This window comes from Corvus moneduloides, chromosome 2 (genome assembly GCF_009650955.1).
Source record: "Corvus moneduloides isolate bCorMon1 chromosome 2, bCorMon1.pri, whole genome shotgun sequence".
Taxonomy (NCBI): Eukaryota; Metazoa; Chordata; class Aves; order Passeriformes; family Corvidae; genus Corvus; species Corvus moneduloides.
The window spans coordinates 44958199-44983595 of record NC_045477.1 but is presented as its reverse complement, the minus strand read 5'-3'; the positions used below and the strand labels follow the sequence as shown (position 1 = coordinate 44983595).

General features: G+C 41.4%; 1 protein-coding gene across 4 annotated transcripts in view; it reads left to right on the top strand.

Annotated features, from left to right (window-relative positions):
* The window catches only part of ARHGAP20 (Rho GTPase activating protein 20), a 59730-nt gene that overhangs the window by 16233 nt on the left and 18100 nt on the right, over positions 1-25397 (top strand). For 3 of the 4 annotated variants that reach the window (XM_032099341.1, XM_032099343.1, XM_032099342.1), the window contains exons 3-7: positions 11573-11743; positions 16866-17015; positions 18869-18910; positions 19847-19931; positions 22632-22709. In XM_032099341.1, coding sequence (XP_031955232.1) covers positions 11573-11743; positions 16866-17015; positions 18869-18910; positions 19847-19931; positions 22632-22709 — 526 coding nt within the window. The remainder of the gene's footprint in view (positions 1-11572; positions 11744-16865; positions 17016-18868; positions 18911-19846; positions 19932-22631; positions 22710-25397) is intronic. The other variant, XM_032099344.1, reaches the window with a different exon arrangement.

Here is a 25397-nt window from a genome sequence, read left to right as displayed (position 1 = left end):
CTGCTTTTTTATTAAAAGGAAAGGACTAGAGGTAACAAGAAGGAAGGCTTGGAAGCAGGGTTTTGGAGGGATTGGAGTTTAAATAAGGGATTAATTTTACAATAAAGGACTAATATTTTAACACCAGCGCCTTAAGCCGATTCCCTTTTGGAGAGAGTTGTGGCAGCTTTAACATGAAGACAGTGAGGGGCAGTGCTCATCAGGATGAGTGCAAGGGCTCTGCTTGTCCAGATGTCTCAGGGTCCACATGTGCTCTTGGCTGCAGCCCATTTAAAGGACTTTTTGGATTAGGCCTTGAGGTCTGGCAGAATGCGGCTGTTGTCCAGCCATTGTGTATTGCTGATTTTAGACAATAAAATCTCTGCCAAGTGACAGTCTGGCCAAGCAGTTTGGGCAGCAGCATACCTGAGGAAATCACAGACCAACTTGCTCAGACTGCTTTGTGCTCATTTATCTTGTGTAAACAAGCAGAACAGCTCTAATGATGTGCAGGCTGATGTGCAGCCTCTGGTGCCCTCACCTCTGACAAGGGCCAGCGTTAAACACCAGCTGAACTCTCCTTCAGGCTGATGTGGCATTACTTCTGCTGGTCCAGCTGTGTCCTCGTGGTGCACAAAGCTGCTGGTGAGGGGTTTAAATCATATCATGGGAATAAGAGTCTGGGTTTAGGTATCTTCTGTGCCCATTCTTACGTGTTTGAGTGCTGGGGGCTAGATCCAATAAAGGATAATAAGCCTCAAGAACAAGACTCTAAACCCATGACAGAAAGACATCATCTCAGAGGCTTCCTGACCTCTCAAGTACCTCTGTTCTTTAGACACTGTTCTGCTGCCCAGAGAGCTTACCAGACTTCTGGAGTTTTGCTTTTGCACATCCCAGTATAGCATAACTGTTGGTAGCACTGAACAGGTAGTTGTCATCTTAAGGCGTAGAGATGTGGGCGATCCTCTAACAGCTTTTTTTCCTCAGCTCAGATCACTGGCAGAGCAGGAGCTTCTGACTAACCTGACCGAGTAGCTATGTGAAAAACTCATTGAATAAATAGGTGGGCAGTTAGTTATGGGAGAGCAAACAGGTGCATGTGGCTCCATGCATGTCCATAAGGAATCTGGGTTACTATGCTTGCAATAGCTGGCAGCAGCAGGCATATAATCTCTTCACTGTAAAAGGATAAAAGGATTCCTGTGCTGCAGTAGTAGTATCAAAATACAATTTAAAGCCCTGGAGGCAAAGCAAAGCCAGATTTGTTCTTGTTACAGCTGGACAGGTGAAGTGATACTCCTGTGTATGTTGGCACCCATGTTGTTCATCCCTCTTCGAGAAGTGGTCCTTACAAACTGAAGCCAGTATCCTCTCCATCCAACCTAGCCTTGAACACTTCCAGGGATGGGGCATCTGCAACTTCTCTGGACAACCAGTTCCAGTGCCTAACCGCCATCACAGTATAGAGTTCTTCCTAACATCTAATCTAAACTTACCTAGCCGAATACCTTCTTCAATAATGGGAAAATCAGAGCCTAAAGGAGAAGGACTATTGAGCAGTGAAACTTTTAGAGACCATGAGCAGCCTACTGGTATTACCCGTTAAGTGAGTGAGGTGACTGACAGTCAGTAAACCCAGGCAGTCAACTAGAAAATGCCATTTCCTGTTGAAAGGACATGGTCACACAAGTGCCTTACTCTTGCCCGTCTAAGCTTGTGTGACATACAGCTGGAGATGTTAGAGTTGGCAGAAACATGTAGGCTCACTGACAGCCATTCATGGTGGTCCAGAAGGGATTTCTAAAGATGTCCACACCAGTCTTCTTACCTCATGTGCACATCAGCTTTAAATTACTTGTTTCTGTAGAGATCTGCAGAATGTCGTAGCTATTTTTGGTAACCCAGAATTCCTGGCTGTTATATGACCTGTGCTGAACTCTTGTAATACACTTTACAAGAAGATATATGAAAACCCCTTTTGAATAAAAGCTTCGTTTCATCCATGAGGTAAGTCAAAGTCAATGGAGCTGAGCCAGGCTTTTAAATGTTCCAGTTGTGATTAAGTGGGATTAATTCTCCTAATTGCAATTACTGCTTCTCAAAAAAGTTAAAGTAGGACAAAAACCTTATCCCTTCAGGTTATCCTACTAAATATCCTACTATATAGGGTATATTATAAAATATCCTTTAGTTACCCTACTAAAATAATACTGGATCTTGTAGTAGGACATGGGTGAACCTGACCCCAGAGTGCTCCTCTGTATGTCACCTCAGAACGGGTAGGAAGAAGCTTGGTTGGTAGCAGCAAAGGTAGCCTGTGCATCCAGGCTTCTTGTAAGCCATGAGAAGCTCCAAAAAGCCCAGACAATGATGGTGCAGAACTGTAGAGCTGGAGTGTTAAGTTTTGGCCTTTTCTTTCCCCTTCGTTCATCCTACTTTTTTTCCTATTTTTTTCTTTATTATCTTTCTTTTTTTCCTCCAAAGTTCACTTTTTTTGGTGACTTTTTTTTTTTTTGGTCCGAACAATGAAATCTGTTTGGGTAGACAGTGCCTGGAATGGCATTTCCCTGGTGCAACTGGGATGAGAGAGTAACTCAAGGTGGTGCTGCTATGTCAGTCAGTAAAAATGAGTGGGAACTGCAGTGGTGAACAGAGGATTGATTCTTCCAAAGGCCAGAGAGCTTTTATTGACTTCTGCATGTGAATGTGTCCTCTCCCAAACCTCTCCCTTGCTCAGGGAGCCTTAGACCAAGACCCCTTGAACTTGTTGGCTGCTGGCAGAGCTGTATAGCAGGACTGGAGAACACCCACACTGCAAGAGTTTTTCAATAGGATTTAAATAACTTGCCCTAAATTCTTTTATGGTGGAAATAGGCAAAATATGACCAAAACGTGTGGTGCTAATTTATACCAATAGAGAATTTTGTCCTTGTGTTAAATTTTCAGAGTAAACACCTTGCAGCTGTTTGTTAAAATAAAACAAAAAGCCTTGGAAACAAACCAGACCACAAGTGTGTTTCCTGTCTCCAGCCTCCACGCTGTAGTCCATGCTTGCTCTGCAGAGAATATTGTCCTTTTGGCTATGTAAAAATTACTTAAGTGCAGCTTTGTTTTCAGTTAGGCTGCCAAGCTTCCATCCTGAAACGTGTGAGGATTTTGTAATTTTTATTATGTTTAGTAAGGTTTTGACATCATGCAGAGATGATACAAAACAATTTTTAGAATCCTATTATAATTTAAGTTGGAATATTTTTCTCAATATATATTGCCTTAAAATGTGCATGCTGGGTTTTAAAAACAGAGAAGTGATATCCAATTTTATAAATAAAAGTTTTAGTTCTGATTTCTGCCCTAAAACATAAATTTGTGTAATTATCTGAGTAAAACTTGCTCCCCATTTCAATTAATATACATCTTCCTTCCATTGTCCAGGCTTGTGCTTGCCCTGCCAGTGCTGGAGAGTGGGTTGCAGCACATTTTGGTCTGAAGTCTCTGTGACCCTATTGGGACTCACTGCTTGATCTTGGGTATAATTTTCTCAGGTCCAGCTGCTTGCCTGGGTAGAGTGAGGACAGCCCTGTGCTGGAGGCTGTGAACTGAGGCTGATACATGCTCCAGGTCAGAGGACTCGCTATGAGATCCCCAGGCACAGTCCATTAGGGAAAATGCAGGGGTGAGGGGTGACTGCCCCATATTTGTTCAAGTACATGACTTGTAAAAAAGAAGCTGCAACCAGAAAGAACACTTGTGAAGTAGAATCAGGCATTGTAAAACTTAGTAACTAAAGCTCTTTGAAAAACCAATCAGATCTCACTTGTTTCATGGTACAAAAGCTACTGTACCCGAAACGGTGATGGCCTGGGGGACTTTAAAGGAGTGCTGCAGAAAATAGACTTGCTATTTCTGGAATGCTGCACTGTTTTCACGAAGTGCTGCTTCAACTGCATAAGATTTACCAAAGATAACAACATGCAAACATGCCCAGCATCCTCAGAACGAAGCTCCCTTGGCATAGCAGGGATCAATTGGCAGCAGATTTTCAGAAATGGGTTGGCAGCCCATGTGATTAAGAGAGTTTTATGCTTGTTTATTAAAGTCCTTTCTATAAATAGTCAGTGTAAGTTTACAACTGCATACTAACTTTGTTCTGGCCCACATCTTACCTACCACCTTCCTGGAAAACACTCCTACCCACCAAGCTGATACTTTTTGTGCTTTCTTTCACCCTCCAAGTATAATTATTACTTATTAGAATAAAGTGCTGTATAAACGTAGATGAAGTGCATATTTGGGATCACGAGGATTTGAAGTGGGCAGATCCTGAGCATGTGGGTGACTTGCCGAGGGCACTGGTTGTGGTTCGGAGGCAGTGACAGGAGCAGTTAGCACCTTTAAAAATGCAGAGGATTTTATATCTCTATCTCTATATATATCTGTAGCTATATATGTCTGCCTGTCTAAGTAGGGCTCTGAGCTGCAGATTGCTCCTTGTGGGTGAGCCTTGTCTGTGTGTTGCCTTGTTCATGTCAATGGGAGCTGTGAATGCTCATCCCTGAGGCCAGCAGGGCTTTGCATGGTTGTGCTGAACAGGCAGTGGGGATGGAGCAGGCTGGACTGAGCAAGTAATGGGAAATGGGCATGGCTGTTGGCATCCCTGTTTTCAGCTCCTTACTCCATCTATAGACAGCTTGTAAGTTTGTGTCAAGCCAGAAGCCATCACAAGGACATCTCCAGATTGATAGTGTTATTGTGCAGTACTGTGTTGTATCTCCCTGTTTCTTCCCTTTTCCATCTGCAGCTGGTTTGAGGAAGTGATTAAGCACCTACACAGGGCTTTGCTTGTTCCTCAGCTGTTGTTCAAAGACAAAGCCCCTTGCTGACAAATTTTGGATGTAGGTCTACACAAATGGGTGTAGAGCAGTTGTAGCCTCCTTTCTCTTCCTGGCTGTTCTAGCCTGAGGAGTGACTCCTCAAGCCATATGCTTTAATAAGCTGCCAGCATGATAGAAACTGAATTAATCAGGAGCATGAACAGGACTATCTCCATTTTCCTGGGTTCAGGCCCAAGCACGGGCAGTTGTTTTCAGTGTACAGGAAAAGCTCTTCTTTCTTTCAGTTTTTCACTCCTCATTTTAAGTGTACAGAATGCATTGATCTGTTTTGTGTGATTATTTTGACAAAGTCTGGGGTGATTGTGTCAGGTTGGCTAGAATACAGTTCAAGTCACATCCAGATTATCATTTATGATGAAATTCAATTTGTGTTGAAGTCCTGAAATCTTAACATTGCCCTTTGGTGCACTATAAGGAGCGCTGCAAGGTGAGTCAGTACTCACTGCTGAGTTACAGATTTGGTTGGGTTTTTTGTTCCACCTTATTTCACCTTATTTGGCGACCTCTTGCACACCAAATTGGAGCTCTGCTTTTGGTTAGTTAAAGAATTGTTCTCACTACCTTATTAAGTTAAGTATCCTGAGTGCAAAACACCCTCTAGCCACACAATATGGGTAATATGTCTGATGTCTTAAAGGATTTCCAGCAGTAAACCATCGTGGCTTCCAAGCTCCAGTTAGCAGGTCCTGCCTCATTACCAAAAATACAAGAAAGCATCTATTAAGCTGGCACTGAAGTTCCTTCTCACAGGACTTTTTAGGAGCTTAAGGGTCTGAGTAGGAGGCACAGAAAAAAAGTACAAGCATTGTTACCTGATTTCCAATATAAGCTCTATTAAGAAAGTGGAGGAACATACCTGCTAGATCAGGCTTGCTTTTGGGGGTATCTCTGCTGGTCACAAATGACATGTTTTCCCTGACTGATAATCCATTTTGGCAAAAATCCATAATGTGGGCTGAACTGTAGACGTTTCTTATGGTGCAGATAGCTGCTGTTTTCACTAGCCTTGAAAGGATGTGAGTAGCTCCTGCTTCTCTCAGTGGGCTGCTCTAGCCCAAAGCTGTGACTCAGTGATGGTAAAGTAAATGCTTTACTGAGAGATGCTGAAGTTGAAAGTTCATTGGCTTTATTATTCCTAAAAGATAAATTACTTATTCCTTAGAGCCATCCAAAACTGGCCTTTGAGATATACAAAAGCAGTCTGTTGTCTCTGAACACTGCGAGGAGGGTTAGCAGGTGCTCTGCTTGGTGGCCTCTCTAGCCTGTAGCCAAAACAAGGTTAGATTTATGCTGCAAGCTGCAAGCTCTGCACATGCAGGCAGATCCTCTTCAATGTCTTCATAAATGACTTGGACACAGGACTCGAAGGTACCCTTACATCAGTTTGCCAATGACACCAAATTGGGAGGAGCTGTTGACTCCCTGGAAGGCAGAGAGGCCCTGCAGAGAGACTTAGGCAAATTAGAGACATGGTCAATCACCAACTGTATGAAGTTTAATAACAAGGGCAAGTGCTGGATTCTGCACCTGGGATGGGGCAGCCCTGGATGTGTGGACTGACTGGGGAGTGAGAGGCTGGAAAGCAGCCCTGGGGAAGGGGATCTGGGGGTCCTGATCAATGACAAGTTGAATATGAGTCAGCAGTGCCCTGGCAGCCAGGAGGGCCCAGTGTGTCCTGGGGTGCATCAAAAGCAGTGTGGTCGACGAAGGGGATTGTCTCCCTCAACTCCACTCTGGTGAGACCCCACCTGGAGTTCTGTGTTCTGGGGTCTCCAGCACAGAAAGGACATGAACCTATTGGAGCAGGGAGAGGAAAGATTACTAGGATGGAATATCTCTCCTAAGAGGAAGGGCTGAGAGAATTGGAACTGTTCAGCCTGAAGAAGAGCTCTGGAGAGACCTTAGAACAGCCTTCCAGTACCTAAAGGTGGCCTCTAAGAAAGGTTTCCTTGAGAGGTGTTAAGATACCCCATGCCTAGGAAGATTCAAGGTCAGGTTGGTCAGGGCTCTGAGCAGCCTGATGTAGTGGAAGGTGTCCCTGCTCATTGCAGGGGTGTTGGACTAGATGACCTTTAAAGGTCCCTTCTGACTCAAGCTATTCTGTGGGTCTATGGTTGAATGATTCTCGTGGGTCCCTTCCACCTCAGGATATTCTATGTTTCTATGCTTGATTGTATGAAAACTGGAAAGAGCTTCAGCACCAGTGGAGGCATGCAGGATTTATACCTACAGTACATATTTGTGAAATGAGTGTAGGCCAGGTTGTTCGCTGTAAGAGGAATTTGGAAAGGTATTACGTACGTGTTTGACAGACCAAGTGCAGCCTCACACTTGGCTGGGCTGGTTCAGCTTTCAGCCTTTTGAATAGTTGTCATTTCACTGCTCTGTAATGAAAAGGGGAATTTCTCACCTACCTCTTTAGAAGGACTTCAGAGGTTAAAAAGAGAAATGGCATTTTATTTCAATAGGTATCAGTTGTGCAGAGAGCACTGGTGCGGCATCATAAAAGGAAGTGGACTTCTGTGGCTGCAGAGAGCGCGTCAGTGAAGAGAAGTTCTGGCAGAGAACAACAGCCAAAACAATGGAGTGAGGTTTAGGATGGAGCATGAGCAGTCTGTGAGAGGGATGTCATGTAGCTGAGATACCTGCAGCAGCTCATTCCAGCTTAGCTACCTAGGAACAGGTTGTTCCCCTGAGGCATCTTAGAGCTTAATCTAAATCAATGAAAGGCTGAAGTCAGCATCAACTGAAATCAGGGGAAGCTTCCTATTGGTATAAATGACATCTGGATCATGGATTTAGTAACCACTTAACATGGACTGTTAAGATCTCCTTCAAAAAGTATAATTTCTTTCATTGTTTTCACTACAAACAGAGAATAAAGCTGACATCTCCATTAACACCAAGAATAAACATTTAGTGGGTAATGCCATTCAGGTATCGGTTTTATTGGAAACCCCAAGGAAGCTCTTCAGGGGGAAGAAGTATTTTTTGTGTTTCTGTGGTTTTTGGTAAATACAGGATCAATGAAGTGAGCTCTGACATTTCCTTTCACACTGAATGCAGCTGAGATACGTTTTTCAGTATTTGGCTGACTACTGTAGATTTTGCCCTCATATGTTTCACTTACAAAATTGAAGTGGTTTTTTTTAAATCATAGTGTCTTTTGAATAGGCACAAAATGCCTATTTTGATTAATTTGAAAAATAAGAGGTATAAAAATTTATATTCTGGAAACACCCAGAGAAAAGTCTTCAATTAACTTTCTAATAATTTCATCCAGCACAGTGATTTTAGTCTTTTCCTGAATAGCTCAAGAATATCTCTGTAGATATCCTCAAATTACAAGATGTTCTCCTTAGTTAAAATCCCACATGAAAATTTCTGACCCCCAAAATAGTACTTTTAGAAAAAAAATGTCCACTTAAGACTAGAGTTTTAGAATGGCAATGACATCAAAACATCATTGTCAGCCTTGCTTCCTCACAAAGTGGAACATGACTGATTGTTGGCTCTACAGGATCCCCATCTAACCCCATCTTTCAGGAATCAGTTCACAGTTCCTTCTTAACAAAGCTTGATGACAGCCTTTTTTTCTGCCAGAATGGAAGGATGTTACTGTGTGGGATTTTTACATGTCTTAAATTATAAATCATAAAGTGATGTTTAGGGAAACACAGGGAAGGCAGAGAGCCCTACATCACTGACTTTTATTTTTTATTTGTAGCAGAAACCATGTTGACCTGAGTTTTGCCTAATTTTATTGAAAAGAATTTTCAAAGAATCAGTATTTACATACTTAGCACTTTTTCAAAATTAGACCCATCTAATGGCCAGAAAAATCATTGAGCCATTAAAAACTGAACTGCAAAAATACCTCTCTCATATAAATCCCTGTGCCTGAGAATATTGCTGATCTGCATTTTCTTCAATGTAACAACACTTTGGTTTCATTCATGTCTTGTAACAATGGAACATTAATTGAGAGGATCAAACGCCTGCTTTCCAAAAGACGTTTTTTGTCACTGCTGACATGAATTTCCTCCATGTTCCTTGTTCCTGGGGCGTTAGAAGATTCTGGCTGAATTAATGGCTTTGATTTTTTTTCCACTTTGAAGAAAACATTGGCACTTTTTTTTTTTTTTAATAAGGCTTATCAGGTAAGGTCTAATATTAGCATATGTAAGGGTGCTTATTAGAGTTCAGATGACAGATGTGCTTGAAAGGCACTGGCTCAAAAGGCAGTTCAATTTGCTTGACCCTGCTGGCATTACTAAATCTACTGCACCTTCATTTGTGTGCCAACATGACAAAGATTTTGCTTAGTTTAATTTGAGAGGCTCCTGGGCTTATGAATCATGATGTAGAAAATGTACAAATAGGAATAATCAAACAGAATTGCCTATATGGAGACACAGAAGCCAGAGCCTGTAATTGTAAGAATGCTTCTGCCGATTTGATTACAGCAGCGTAACGTGAAAAGGGTTTTCTTCACAATTGTTGTTACTGGGTTCAAATACAGGTGACCATATCCCTGATTTAATCTTTGAGGTAAAGACCATGCATGGCTTTCACACAGGTGGACTCATCAGCATTCCTGAATTCTGTTTAAGTCTCTGTGCCAAGTGCTGCTAGGGAGTTAATGAAATGGAGTCCCGGTTACCTAGCACTCGTTAATGAACTGGTGAGGTGGCAATTTCTAGTTGAGTGACAGGACAGGAGAGGTGCTTGTTGTTCCCCTGGCTCCTGTTGCTGGCCACACAGTGTGTATCCCTGTTATGCTGGACAAAACTCCTCCCTCTGCTTTAACCTCCACACTCCTGGACACCCCTTCCGCTTAGGAATGATCAAATGACTTAGGTTTGCATTATTCATTCTCCAAGTCATTCCTCTTCTTTCTCTCTTACCTGAAGGGGTAGGTAATGAACGACAAGATTAAGACACAGTTTAAGACAAAATAAGTTGAGGAATTCTTTTAAAAACTCAAGACTCTCAGCCAGAAAGGGGAATCCAAGGCCAAACAAGGCTCTCCCCAGCAGATAGAGATCCTCGCCAGCTCCTTACACATCAGTGAAAGTGTGTCCTGCTAATGTAGGCCAATCTTAGAGCTTATCCTTTCTCTCCCAGCTGTCAGGATTTCCTAAATAATTTCCGGCATAATCCAGCCACAAGTATCCAGGAGGGGAGGGTCATGAGTCGTCCATGCTCTAAGAGAGGTAGAAGAAGGTGTATGACCTTTGAAGGTTCCTCTGCTTGCTCTTGTTTTCTTTCATTTCCCTCCCATTTGTTTTGTGACTTTCACTGTATAAGCTCCATTTCTTCTCCCAAAAAAGTGTTTGTCATCCATTCCAGTGGGACCAGGAATAAACGGGAGTTGCAAAGCTGTTCACTTCAGCCTGCCCTTGCCAGGCTGATCCTGCCAAGTGCTAGCTTAATTTTTTTTAACAAGAAGAAAATAAGTAAATACATTTGAATAAAAATTGAACTGATTCATTTGGCCAGAGGGAAATGATGCATTTGGAGGCATCTCTTGGGAAAGCCAGTAATTGAAAAGTTGGATTTTAAAATCATGAGTAAAGATACTGATGGTTCCTGGATTTAATCCAGAAATTCATTATTTAAGGTACACCAGGGTATAGGAGACCTAGGTTCAGTTCTCTCAGCTTTGTGTGAGAACTTGAGGCCATGCCTCTGGCTTTCCAAGGGAGAGCCTCACCTGCTACAAGCTTCCAGGGAACCCTAAAGAAGGAGTGTTGTCCTCTCAGACACTCACATTCTTTTGATTTGGCTTCATATAAATGGTCGTTTGTTAGAGCAAGGCTCAGAAAGTAGGGATATCCTGTCTGGGTGAGTAAGCTGACCATCATGCTAGAGAAAACCTATTTCTGCTTCAATAACTATTCAGCTACTTTATGTAGAACAGGTCGATCAGGAGAGTTTGCAAGAACCATGTCTCCACCTTGGGCTGCAATACCTCCTTAGAAAAGATCACTTAGAAAAGTGTCTTCTAGGAGAAAGCCTGATATTTCCCCCACAGAGTTGGGTTTGGATTACCCAGCAGCGTCAGATGAGCATAGTTGTGCTCCAGCCACACAACCAAACCCTGCAGCAGGAGCTTAATTCATTGCTTGTGGGTTGTGTACTGGGAGAGAGAAAGGCTGAGCAGCCTTCTCAGGTTGCGTCTAGTGCATGGTGTGTCTCTAGCAAGGTTCAGTTACACCTTATATTTGTCCTTGGTTCTGAATAATTTCTATAAATGGCTTTTAACCCTGAGTATGAGTCCTATTCTGATGGAGGTGGTTGTGCAGTTATCTATTCATCATGCATATGTGTCCTCTCTCTTTTTGGAGAGCCTACAGGAGATGAAATATTTTCTCTAAGACTTCAATACAAAGGGAAGCAAATACAAATAGCTAAAATGGGGAGGGCTGTGTCTAAATTATTGTCCTTTGCTAAATGCGACCCATGCCAAATGCTACAGCTTGGGCTGTAAAAAATTCAGTGAGGATAGTCCCTAACAGATTTTGTGTCAGAATCTGACTGCTGAATTACCCTGTAAGTCCCTCTCACCTTTCACTGAAATGTGGTCAAATGAATTACTTTTTGGCAGCAGCTGTGGGAAGTCACTGCCTGGTTCTCACTCCCAGGCGAGTAGCTGATTTGCTTTCCTTTACTCTGTTTATTTTATGTCTCTGCAGGGAAGGCTGCTTGTCCCCCATCAGCCCAGAGGCATGGCCCCTTGTGCAGTCTTTCATATGCCACAACCGAACGTTCATCCTGGACGGCCACGTGCAGCTGAAGACGAGTCTGCAAACCCAGGAGCGACACCTTTTCCTCTTCACAGACCTTCTGGTTGTTGCCAAGTCCAAGTGAGTATGGCCCCTCAGGCGCTGCTCCTGCAGAGCAGACCTTTTCTTCAGTGGAACATATAATGGATTTTCAGAATACTTTTTAAGTAGCAAATCTTCCCTAAATCATAAGGAAACGTTTTATTTTCACCTCTCCAGGCATCTTTGAAAGCCTCATAGCCATAGAGGAATTTCAGGATGCAGAATTTTATGGAAATATCAGATAATCTTTGATATATTTCATGTTTTGTGTCATCTTCTCCACTTTGGGAGCGCAGTGTCACAAAAGACTCACTGGCACTCAACTGTGTCCAATGTGCTACCTTCAACTTCTTGTTTTAGACAGGTCCTCTTCAGTCCCGTGGAGTTTGGATAACACCAGTGCTTGTGCTGTAGGGGGGTTAGAGGTCTTAATCCTTACCTGGAAGCTGCTTTGATACACACCAAGGATGAGCAGCCGTATAAAAATAGAGATTGCAGGCGGCACTGCAATGTCTGTCTCTGTAGGTTGTCCTGTGCCAGAAGGAGCACGGGGAAGGGGAAGCAATGCTGAGCAGTCTGGGTAGTGTTCATGTGTAATCAGGCTTGCTGTTGAGCTCTGATTATTCACTGTACCATTCACAATTAAATCACATTTACAAGCTGTGTCTGGCATGCCAGCTTCATGCGGCATTTGTGGTTTAAGGCAATTTTAGAGGGTGCTTTCACTTGTTGTTATGGCTTGTGGAGAAGTAATAATAAAAAATCCTGATGTAGCTTCACTCTCTGTTAGGCACTGTGTTGTGGTTTTACAGGGTGGGCAATCTCAGCGGAAGTCCTGGGCTTTTCCAATGTGTTGTTTCGCTTAAGCAATTGTTTCAGGGGCTTCTGGGAAAAGCCAGAAGAAATCTGTGTTTTCTGTAGAAATCTGAGCTGTGTCTGTTTGAATCACACATAGTAAACATAACCCCCCCAGCTGAACTCCCTCACTTGATGTGGTGTGACAACACAGAGGATATTTTACACAAAACATGTTCTGCTATGGGTGGGTGGTGAGCATAAGGATATTTAGGGGAAATCTTGGTATTCTACCAGCAGTAGCAGAAACAGCATTGTTACTGTGTTGATTTTTGTTTGTTGCTTGTTGAGGGTGGAATTCACCTCACCTAATTTCAGCTGTAAAGTGAAATATTTGTAACTTACCTAGGTTTCTAGATTGCTCTTACAGTCAGTGAGGCAAAACCAGCTCCTTACTGTGGCAAACTCACCTGTGCTGAAAGAGCGTTGATAGTGGGTGAGGGGAGTCATACTCTTGGGGGTCTCTCACTCTGTCCATTAGCTTTCCAGTGGGCATGGTCCACTAGCTCAGCTCCTAAATTGTAGAAGAGTACAGTCAGGAGGGATACAGCCCCCCCTCCCTGGTCAGCCTGCTGAGCAGAAGCTGTGTTACAGACCCAGGCTGAGCTGCACATTACTGCAGGTTTGGCTGGGTCCCAGCGGGACTATTTGCATAGGAAAGCACTAGTTGGTGTAACCACACAAAACTCTGGTCCCCAGGGAGTAATAACAGCTCTTACAGCATGTGATTTAATGTGGGGAAGAGATGCAATGTTTAAAAAAGGTGCTAGAGGACAATTTGTGCTTTTGCATGTGAAAAAGGTGGGGGGGGGAGCAAGTCTTTGCTAGAAATGGTAAAAATAGTATTTTGAGTGATTTTACTTCATGTATTTTGAAGAACTAATTGGGATGTTCTCTCTACAGCTGCCCTGTCAGCAATTAAAGCATCAGAGCTGTCACTAATGAATACTACTTAAAAATCAGCATTTTTAAAGCTGTCTCACACTAAAATGCCAATGCCAATTCCTAGAAGGAAAACCCGAGTGTGTGTATTGCTATGTGGCCGTGACTGTGGATTGCTATTGACTTTTTAATAGCAGGTACAGAGTCAAAGCAGTAAGACTAGGACAGAATTAATGATACGGTTGAATCTTACTTAACTTCAGAATTATTCCTTGTGAATAATTCTGTCTTAAGTAGTTTTTTTGTTTTGGGCATGTGAACCCCTAAGGTATCTTCGGTACAGCTGGGCCCCGTGCGGGTGTGAGCTCAGCTGCAGGTGACCAGTCACTGTACAAATGGAGCTCATGTACAATCAGGCTTTGTATGATCAGCAAATGGGTACAAGTTTTTCCTAAAGAGAACAAGTGTCTTGTGTCCTCTGAGCTTGCTGAGTAAACTGCTTGTGCAGCACCGAACTCCTGCTTAAAGGCAAAAAATTGGCATTGCTCCCATTGAAATTTGCGAGGGTGAGTTGTCTCCACAACTGGTCCATCTATGGCTTTGGACAAGGGGCCTGTAGGTTCATTTTTTTGCTACTTTCTAATAATTTCTGCAATACAAACTCTTATGGTTTCCTATGATGCATTATACCAGTTCATAAAAAATAAGAATGATACTCACATGCTGTGCTCCTCTGCTACCCTGTCCTTCACTACCTTTATGTGAGGATTAAGTCAAAAATGTATTGATTGAAAGAGTTTTTCTCACTAAACCAAAGCTAATTATGTAAAATGTTATACTCTTTTTTATATATTGATTAGGTTTCTTACAGAGAGTGTATGTTTTTATTTGGCAGAGTAAACATTTCAAGGATCTGTCAGTTTAATGATGAAGGTGTCTCGTAAGTTTTTGTGTGGGGGACACAGAGAAATGGTCTCCTTTTTCTCCTTTGAGATGTGCAGCTGTGTACATACACGAGCCTTTTAAGGGTATTTTCCCAAAGTGACATAGAAATTAAGGGTTGAGTGCATACATGGAATTACGGTAGCAGTCTCACAGTAGATCCATAAATGCTTTTGTCAGAGGGTTCAGTTAAGGAGATTAGCAAATCTAGAAAGAAATTAATCTTCCATTTATTATTGCCTGCAAGGTATCCAATTGTAAGCAAAAGGAACTCTGTGTACTCTGCAGTGGTGGCATAACTTGGGCTGTGTCAATATATACAGCATTGGTGTTCATGATTTTTCTGTTCATTTCAGTGGTTTTGGGATCTGCCTGATATTTACAGTAACTTTTGCTAGGGGACTTCCTTAAAAAATGTATAATACTCATTAGATTGTTACTGTACCCATTTTTTAAATGTTATGTCATGCTGCTTCCTTAGTCAGCAATGATATATTAGTTTCTAAAGGTAATGCTTTGGCACTTAGATAGAAGACCTACGTTTCACAAATGCTGAGAAGACATGGATTGCATGAAGGACGTGGCAGATAGGGATAAAATTATACTTCAAGCTCTCTAGATGTTAATGGAGGCTACTGTTTCAGCGCCTCTGGAAACCAGGCCACTTGAATACTGATAATAGCTGAAAGCTGTGGCCAGGCATGGCAAACAGGGTAAGAATATACATCAAGCATGACTGGAGAACATCCTTGTGTTTCTGCCAACACCCTGCTGACACCCGCTACTGGCACTGTAGGGGTCTGGCTTTATGGACTGTAAATGTTTAAAAAATGAAACAGCATGTAGAATATTCACTGTACTGGGTAATGGCAAAAAGAAGTTGAGGAGAAAGGGAGGGTCAACAGATTGATTGGTGGAGTCATACCAGACATCCACTTATTAACATCTACATTATTATTCACAGCTGTATTTTTTTGTAAATCTACATTTTTCACAATTCATTCCATGGTCAGTCAGAATACAGTTATTTTTGTATTCTTGACAGATCTTACTTGTTGCATCATAAACTGATTTGCTAACAAGCATGTTGAAATGTGCTCCTGTATTTTAAGTTTCTCTTTGACTGGGTAGCAAAACGTAATAAAGAGAGGTGAAATGTTCAGCTGATCAGGAGACCATGTAGTCTTAGGTTTGATATGCACTGATGGTTCTTTCTTGACCTTCCTCTGAATTTGCTGCACTATCCCACCACAGCTGTTAGCACAATGTCAGCTGGAAACCTCAGGCCAGCCAGGTTCATCTATGTCCTCTTTAAAGCCACAAGGTTCAAGTGCTTTCATGTTTCAGACTGTATTAGTTCAGTCTGTCCTAAATCAAATATCTTTTAAATGAGACTAATCTCAGAGAAAGTAGTCCATGTGTACCAAAGCTCTAAGAAACAGCTTACCTGGCATGTTTATTCATGGAGCACTAATCATAGTGCCCAGCACTGTCCCCATCCCCATTTGCAATACGCTGGTGAGCTGACATGATTTTGGTTTCAGGGAGGGGACACTTTTCCTCCAGCCTTTCCCTTTTGGCCCAGGAGAACCATAGCTCAGGTAATTCAGTCTGCAAGGCTTGAAGCAAGTCGCTGTTGCAGTGCTACAGAGCTGGATTGACTTTGGGAGTTTTTACTTGTTTCTCATGTAGCACTAGCACTCACTAATCCTACAAAGGAAGGAGACTTATAAAGAGAAATCTATTAGAAGAAAAGAGTTGAAGTTAAAATGTGAAATTCTGTACATTTGAGCTTTACTCAATTGTTTAGGAGCATAAAACACAGGAAGGGCCAAATTTTTAAAAACTGGGAAAATTATGTATCTTTCTTGTAGATGAGTAAATATTTTGAGAATGCACAAGGTCCTGGCTTATTCTGCAAGTGATGTGGTCCTAAACCTACCATGTTGAAAGTTTGTGAAGGCTGTGTGGTGACCTGTGCAGTAGTTAACACAAATGGCAATTTTCTGCTTGTTCTTTGTTCAGGTTTGCTTCATTTGCTCTGGCCCAGTTGTCACTACTTAAACTCATCATAATTTTTTGACCCTGGGGCTAAGCAATAGAACTGTATTGTGAACTCCTCAATGGCATTAAAGTCACTGAAAGAAGAGTCAAATACAAGTGGCAATCTTTGCCTCCTGGTGAGATTTGGAGGGGGACTCTAGACATGGACAGATTCCCCTGAGAAGGGGGATGTCCAGGGATGCCACAAGCAATCTGTTTATCCCACAAATAAGAGATTTGTTGATCCCATTTAAATGAAAAAGTGGTATGTTTTTATATGCAACCCGATAAAACTTTTTTTTTTAAACTGAAGCAGAGGTGCTTCTTCTATCAGCTCCAGTGCAAGCCTCACATGTGCCTGAAGGAAAAAACCTCTAGTTGTTTAATCTGCCATCTGTGTTTTCATGTGTGTGACACACCTGTGAATTTCTGCCTGCAGGTCACACTCTCATTTCAAACTTAAGTGCCAAGCACGTCTCTGTGAGATGTGGACAGCATTTTGTACAGAAGAAGTCTGTGAAGGCAGCACAGACCCAGACCGGTCCTTTGTTTTGGGCTGGCCCACTACAAACTGTGTGGCAAATTTCAGGTAAGAATTGAGATATATTTTATTTAACAAGTTACATAAATGTTTTTAGGCTGACAGGTAACGAGACTATCATAGATTCATTTCAGCACCAGTGACTGTGGGGAGCAGCAACTTGCTGATTCTCTAACCAATTCCTTCTACTGCTTCGAGCAAGTTGCCCTCCATACCTCATCTTCCATTTCGCTTACCATTTTAGAAGTTGAGAAAATGCGTGATTTGGCAAAGCACTTTCTGTGATGCAAACTTGCTCAGTGGAAATTACCTTTTTTTGTATAACTTGACAAACACCTTGGCTAATTAATAAGATGAACGACAAATATTAAACAGCCAAGCTAATGAAAGGATCAAAGTCTCATAAGACAGCTTTAAACAGAAGGCCATGTATTAGAAATAGCAGGAAACAAACAGTGAAATACTGACCTTGTCCTATTTCTCTTTTCGATTTAATTGTGCCAGAGAAAATGTCAAAACCCCTCTTAAAGCGGAATCTCTGCATTTTAATAAAGAGAAAAATTTTTGGTCTGTCTTTGCAGCATTGACTGTAAGATACATACGGGCTGTAGAGGTAATTTCAGTGATTAGGATAATTTTAGTCGCAGCAGGAGGGCTCTTTCGTCACTTTGGATGAGGGAGGGCACCATCCCCCTGAAATCCCAGCTGCTTAGCCACAGTAATTTGCCTGGGTCTTGGAAAATGCGTTTTCTTCTTTATCAACAGAGAGCAAAAGCTGAAGTAACCGGCTTAATTTCTGTGTCACATTGTCCATACCTTAGGACAATGTTGTCTACAAAGTGCACTCTCTTGAGCTGGTTGTGCTGTTTATGTTTTTTACACTTAATAGTCCTGAAACAAAGATGGAATTTTCTATTGATTTTCAACTGAAATCTTGCCAATAAACGGGAGCTTTGATCTAAAGACAGCATGTGATCCTTTATAGATATATGAAAGTAGCTGAATAGGAAAGCAATAGCTTCAGTCAAAAAAAGAGTAAGAGATTTTACAGAAGTGAAATTCTTTTATGTCTGGAGGTACACAGAAAAATCTAAAGTGCCATGTGTGAGTCCATAGATGACTGTCCAGCAGAACTGAAACAACCAAATCAGAATCACATTTGTAACATTTATAAAGTGCATTTCCATCGCAGTGTCACTGAGTAGGTTTGTAGTTCCCCAAATGCCTGCTCTGGAAATTTGAAGAATGTCATTTGCAAAAGCAGCACTGGGAATAGCAGTTACATCTGGGACAGGATTTAAATCAAGAAAGTTGAAGCAAAATTAGGTTAGACTTCTTGAACTGTCATATTATTGGCTACATTTAACTGGACAGCTTTGTATCCTTCAAAGTATACACATGAGATAAAGATAAATGAGATAAGCTTTGAAATGTCCAAAGTTAAACCCTACTAAGTTCAATGGGCTGATATGTGCTTTGTGATGTGCTGATAAAACAACTAATAAATAAGAAAATAATTAGAATAGTGAAAGTGGAAATAAGTCTGCGTACCTGAGGAAATAACCTTTAAACTTTTGAATTAAGCTCTTTTTTTAAAGTGCCCTCCTCTTCTATTTGGACATTACTTTAAGAACTCAACACATTTCCTACTGAATTAACTGGTAAGGCTTTACCTTCTGTGGCAAAACTGATAACTGGGGCTTTTGATCTCCATGGCAGGCTTTTCAGTTGACTTAACAGGGAAGCAGACTTTTCATTCAAATCTGGATAAACCTTTTAGGTTTTGTAGGTATTTATGAAATTGCAACCAAGAAACAGTCTATTCATTTGTGGTTTGTACAAGGATTATTTTGGTATTAGAATGGTGGCTGATTTGTCCTGGTTTTCTTTAATTCTTTCAGGTCTGCAGAACAAAAGGAAACATGGCTGTCTTTTTTGCAAAGGTACTTTATTATATGGTCTTTAAAGACACTGCAAAGAGTCCCGGTCTAGACGAGTGATTTCCAAGCTGTGGTGCCTATGCCATCATGATAGATAAGCTCTTTCAAAGTGACATTAAGAATAAAAAATCTCATGTCTTCTCCCTCAGAAGATCTTGTCTGCTTTCATGCAAAAATCACTGTGCAAGGAGGGAATTGCTTCCCTGTGCTCAGCAGAAAGCTGGAGCAATTCCTATCACACATTGCTGCTTCTCAACACAGCAGCAGGAGCTCTGCCACTATGGCTCTAGTTGAGCCTGGAGCTCTTTCCACGCTGATAGTATTTAATCAAGCCCAGCTGAGGAACCTCTCCTCTAACTTATATGCTGCTCAAGGCCGGCTGTATTTAGTTCTTAAAAAACATGCCCCAAGCTGGAGGATAAGGTGGGAGGGTTTGCATTAATAGAGCTGTCTTATTTCATTCAGTGTTTGGATGGAAAACTACTAGTGATGGTTCTGTTTTCTGGTCACCCAGGTCTTCTGGTTGAGGCTTGTGTCTTTGTCTGATTCTTCAGAGTACCTGGGTTGTTTAAATCATCCTTACCGCGATGATTTCCAGTTCACTGTTCAGTCCTTAGAACTAGTCTGTACTGATGTAACTGATTCCTGTAGGAGTCTTTAGTGCAGACTGAGGCATCACAATGATGGGTAGTTTTTGTTTTCACTGTCTCTGCTTTCTACAGTAAACTTCAGTACAAAAGGGCATTACTGGGGGCCACAGTCAGCATCCCTTCCAGATACTGCTGGAAGCTTTCTTGTCCTCAGAGATGTTTCTACTGCAGTACATCTGCAAACAATCTCCTTCTTACCAAGTTACTGCTGGATTGCTGTATAAATTTACATCTTGCTATTTATGTTTGCAATGTTAAAAATTTACTTGTTTTGTACTTGCTTTGTCAGTCGAATAAGAGAAGAGAAGGAAAAAGACAATCCTAAAAGCATTCCTCTGACGATAATTGCAAAGGATGTGGGAACTTGTGCATATGTAAGTGTTCTTGAGCTAAACAGGGGTCTAAATCCACATCACCTATGAGTGCTATTCACCTGCAAGTCCTTTGGATATTGAGAGGGTTCCTTTGGTTTGCAATCTCCTTTAAGGATTCAACCCCTTGAAAAGGCTCGGTATAGACAGCCCTGAAATGTTTTTTCCCGGTGTATAATACATGATTTCCATTTTGAAGACAGTGTGCTTGGTAAGAAATACTGGTTCTGGCACATGAACTAAGTGAAGTCCCAAGAAACACCTCTAGCAGAATTTACGCATAAGCATCTCCAGAAATGTCAGTACAATGTTTCCTTTTTTTGTTTTTTTGCTTGTAAACTTAATCCACAACTGCCTTCATTAAATTCTGCAAAGTTGCAGTTGTTTTATTGTTTATAATGATTTTAAGTCAGTAAAGCAGTATATAAGAACACCCTGAAATTGCCTTAAGCATATTATTCATCAAATAATTGATGTTGGTAAATTTATAGCCAAAGAGTAGATGGTAAAGGAAGGTCATCCATAGGGTGATTTGTACCTTTCTGACTACATAATTTTTAACCAATTTAAGCTAAATTCTCATATGTGGTGAGTTCCATAGAGATACCCTAGCATTCAGTGATAATCCATCCATTCTTCCTCTGCTTTTTGTCATTTCTTTCTAACTATGCTTGTGACATCTGTATTTCAAGCTCAGAATCCTAAGGAGCATGGGCAAGGGCATAAGAAATTTTCACAGAAGTTAGATTTCACTGTAAGTCTTTGCCCAACAATGAATCTCCACTTAGAATTCTATATTTGCATAAATGTAAGCATAAAGGAGTCTGCCTTTTTCTTTTTTTTTTTTTCCCCCAGAAAATCATTATTAAGGTAAACAGTGATAGAATTGCCAGGTTGCTAATACAAAAGTTAATAAACAATACTGATAATTGTGACAGTTCAAATGCAGGACTGCAGATCAAGGTCTGCTCTGGTGTAAAAGTCTATAAATCATACATGCACTCAGGCGTTGCAGTCTTGTACCAGGGTTTGTTGGGGTTTTTTTCAATGTCTTTTCTCCTTAGCTATAATTAGCTCTCGTGCCATATATGGTCTCTTGATACTGACAGTCCTAGGAATGACACACTGTAGTCTAGATATTATCAGTAATAAAACAGAGGAGGAACAGATGGAAATTTTGTGATGCACATAGTTCTTATGGTGCTGTGGTTCCTGTGCTACAGCAGCTGGAGATGCCCAAGAATTATTTCATTTTTGGACAGTAGGGAAGGCTGAACACAAGGCACAAACTATATTCTAGCCAAGAGGAAAACTTATGCAAATGTGCTGACCTACTCCTGAGAGCCAGATGTCATTGCTTCAGGCAAATGTTAAATTTTTTATGGTATGAGCATTCAGATCTGTCCTGAAGCAAGATATACAGTATTCTCACTACTTTCCTTTCATTACCATGACAGCTTGTTACTGTCAGGGACTTACACAAATGTACAGCTCAGATCTTTTTTAAATGCAAGATGTCAGGGGGTTTGTTTCACCTGAACATCTTATGGCCAGCATAAAATTGACATGTTACACAAGGTGTCAGGGCATTGCAAACTGTCTTGAGACTGGCGGTAAACATCTACATCCCAGCTCTGCTACCTTCCCTTCTTTGGGCCATCAGGTATGCCTGGGTGGTTTGTTGCAGTTGGCTTGCCTGTGTTCTGCCAAGGCTTTAGTCTGGCCATGAACCAGCTGCAATCCAAAGCTGTGTAGTCCTATTGGCAGAGCCAAGCCAACCTCTAATGAGGGCTTAATGACTTGTGCTTGGTGTGTGGAGTTGGCTGGGAAGTGAGGCCAGGGTGGGTGTGATGCTGCAAGCATTAGAGCAACCCATGGAGCTGAGGTACAGAGCACTGCCCAGCAGTACAGGAGCAACACTGGTGCCAGGCAGCTGGTGCTGAAATCTCACTCTGGAAAGACTGCCTGTGGAAAGTGGCACTTTGGCTGACATAAAGCTTGGCACTTTGTGCTGGTCGCCGTAGCTGGTTAAGAAGTGGTGTCTCTGCTGCTCCATGCTTTTCCAAACTGCCTATCAGCAGATTCTGGAGGATGCTGGAGAGATAGTGTCTTAACTGGATGGAACATTACCCAAGAGGAAGTGCTTCTGGTACTAAGCCAAATCTAGCTTTGAGAAATCTGTATAGAATGTAGGAAGGGTTATGAGAATGAACAGCCTGTGTACAGTACTTTCTTACCACAGAGATCTTGAGTTGAAAAGGACAGAAATTAACAATTGATACTTCACTGAAAAAAACTCCCCGAAATGTTTCATTTTTTCAAAGGAAACTTGCATGCTTGTAAATTAATCAAACCATTATGTTTCCCTTATGCAATGTTCAAAAGTGCAGTTAGTGGTTCCGATTTTTAGCATATTTTAATGTCGAAGTCATGTCCCCAGTAATTGTAACACTCTTTCTTTTGATTGAGCTGTTGGGGAAGCAGAAGCAAATACAGAAAGTGTGTGACAAAGCAGAGGAATCAAACCAAATCAGACAGCTGGACTTTCATCTATGTAATATAATTTATTTATCAAGTAAAATTTTAACAAGATATTCTCACTTTTTCTAACAATGAATTATGCAGAGCTACTGCACTTCAGATACTCTTTGCAAATCCAGACTTTTAATGCCACTTTCCCCTTCTCCTTTTTTCTGTTCACAGTCAAAAACCCTAAATGTAACCAATGTTGATACAGCAAATGATGTAATTCTGATGGCCCTGCAGCAGCTGGGAATTAATGTAAGTCTTTGCACCAGTTTTAATGAGTCTTTTTTTGTACTTTTAACAATCAGATCTTCCCTTGCACTTTTTCCAAGTCTTAGGATATGAACATTAATTAAATCCTTTAACACAGCAGTTCAGAGTTGTTGAAATGCAGCAGAAGTGCCTTGTTAACGTATAGACCTCTGGAGATTATCAAGTGCCTTAAAAGTTTTGAGTAAGCCTCTCATGCCTGTAAGGGATCAGTCATGTTTCAAGTTGCTTTTAAATATCTTTTGCTGATGCCTAAAAGGAGATATCTTGACACAAGAAGTGAGAGTTTGATAGAACTCCTTTTGAATGCTTCAGTGTGAACAAGGAGCCTACTGGTCTGCCTGTTAGTTGGTTTCAAAATGTGCAAACATGCATGATCAGCTGTGTCCCCAGATTGCACTGCTCTCAAGTGTCCCAGTCAGGTACTCTAAATACCCATGGACCTTTGGAGTTACATGAGATGCAAATGTAACTAAGTGATTGCGTGGGTTCTGAATGCACCCAATTTAAGCAGTGTCCTGAAACTGTTTTGGAAAAAGGTTTTTACAGAACTTATGATAATGCAGGGTAGTGTACCAGATAGATGCAGTGATCCCTACTAGATCAAGTACTGCCTCAGCTGGCTTCCTTTGCTCTAAACCAGGTAGTGCCTCAGGTGTAGTAGAGAATCAGTGCCAGGGACAAGAATTCTGGCTCTCTCACTGTGTTTCACAACGTGGCTCCAACCAACACTGATGATCATATAGAAGCTCCTGGATGACAGCTTATTAACTGGTCTATCAGCCTGCTGTTTGGGTAACAGGTTTCTTTGAAATGTTTTGATGCATGTATTGATCTCATTGTATGGAATCTGACAAGTCTTTCCTTACAACAGCCCTGAGTGTGAACAGTCAAATATGATGAGCAAAATGCCACTGTTAGGCTTCCCTTGGGCTTCTGGAGACTCGCAGCAAAAGTTGGAGTAACTTCAGAATTTGCCTTCCCCAGCATCCATTATCGCTATTTTATACAGGCTTTTAGTGCAGGGGTCTATTCTGCTAGCTTGGCATTTTCCAGGCACAGCAATTTATGTCTACCCATCTTATTATGGCTCAGACATCCCATTTACACCAGGGCTGGGCCTCTGGCCCAGAATCCAGTAGTCCATTTAATTAAGGAATCTCTGGAGTTGGTAGAGGGATTGCAAGGTGAAAAGGATAAAAGGTGAGTTAAAATTAGGATTTTAATTGCAGATTGTCTCCCCTGGTCTGGACCAAAAATCAGGAGACTGAATGCTATTACAACTGCAAGTCTTTATTGTGATGTGCTTCATTTTTACCCACTTGATGGGTGTCATTTGCACTTCCTCACTTTGTGTACAGAAAAAACCAGGAAACTGGTAGTGTTTGAAGAGAATACTTTGTTTGAGATTAGCAGGAGGAGGAGCTGGTTGAGTTTCAGCATTGTGTTCTTTTGTATGTATCACAATCAACCTTTTCCTCCTCTTTACATTTTTATTTCAAGTGGAAAAAGAATGAAAGCCATCTGAAAAATGTAAAATCTTGCCTGCAGAATTATTTGCCCAAGTAATAAACATTTTTTCACTGCTTCTTTATAGCAGGAAGCCTTTTTTTCATTAGAGGCATATCATAAGATTAGCAATAAAATCAAACAAACTGAATAAATTAAGCTGTAGCCAGCATATCAATCAAACACCCAACCCCCGGTAGGATTGTTCTGACTGTAAGGAAGCTCTGCCTTATGTGCTCTATCAAGTTTTTTTATTTCTGTCCACAGAGAACCACTTGAAAGGAGCTCCATGACTTTTCAATGGCAATTATAAAAACTACATTTCACATATTGTGTGATTAATGGGGCTATTACTTTGGCTGAGTTCACTCTGGTTTAATACATCAGGGTTTTTTCCTCTGTGGTTTCTCTGGTAAAATGACAGCTAGCTCGTGCAAAATGGCATTGATCATCTGTTCCAAATTATCAAGTGGGGCAGAAGGAAGGGCCTTGGGTTTCCCAGCTTTGTAAATACACTTGCTGACTTTTCTGGGACAGTCACATTTATCCTGACAAATGGCCTCATAAAGCCATAAAGGACAGCATTTGCAGTCGGAGATGAACAGTCTGCCTCCTGGAACCGCGCTTACTGGCTCTTCCCTTCCCCTGCTTCCCCTTCACAGCAATGAACCTTTTCATATATGTATGTGAAAGGAAAAGCAAATACCCTTTCTTGTGCTCTTCAGCTGTATTTATTTGCTCCTGGCTGCTTGCCCTGAGGCATCAGAGATGTCTCTAAAGCCTATTTATTTTCCTTCTGCCCCCTGCTAGCTGACTTAACAGCAGTGCTAATATGGGCCAGAAAGCTCTGTCAGTAAGAGAGCAAACTGCAAAGGCTTCATTGGGTGTATCAGCATTACATCAGGTGCCTGCAGCAAGTAGGAAGAGTCTCAAAAGCCTTAGGAACACTGGATGAAGGTCCAGATAATGCAGGATAGTTGGCAAGTCTGTTTAAAAGGAGGTAGGATTTAACTTTAGATCTAATAAATGCTGTCATGAGGTATTGTTCACTTTTTGTAGCCAGAAAACTTCTAGACTTTTAATTATCCTAATTTAGTAATGTCACTGAAAAGGGGCTTAAGGTAAAACAGATCACTTTCAATGCAGTGTATTTATCCACTTTCT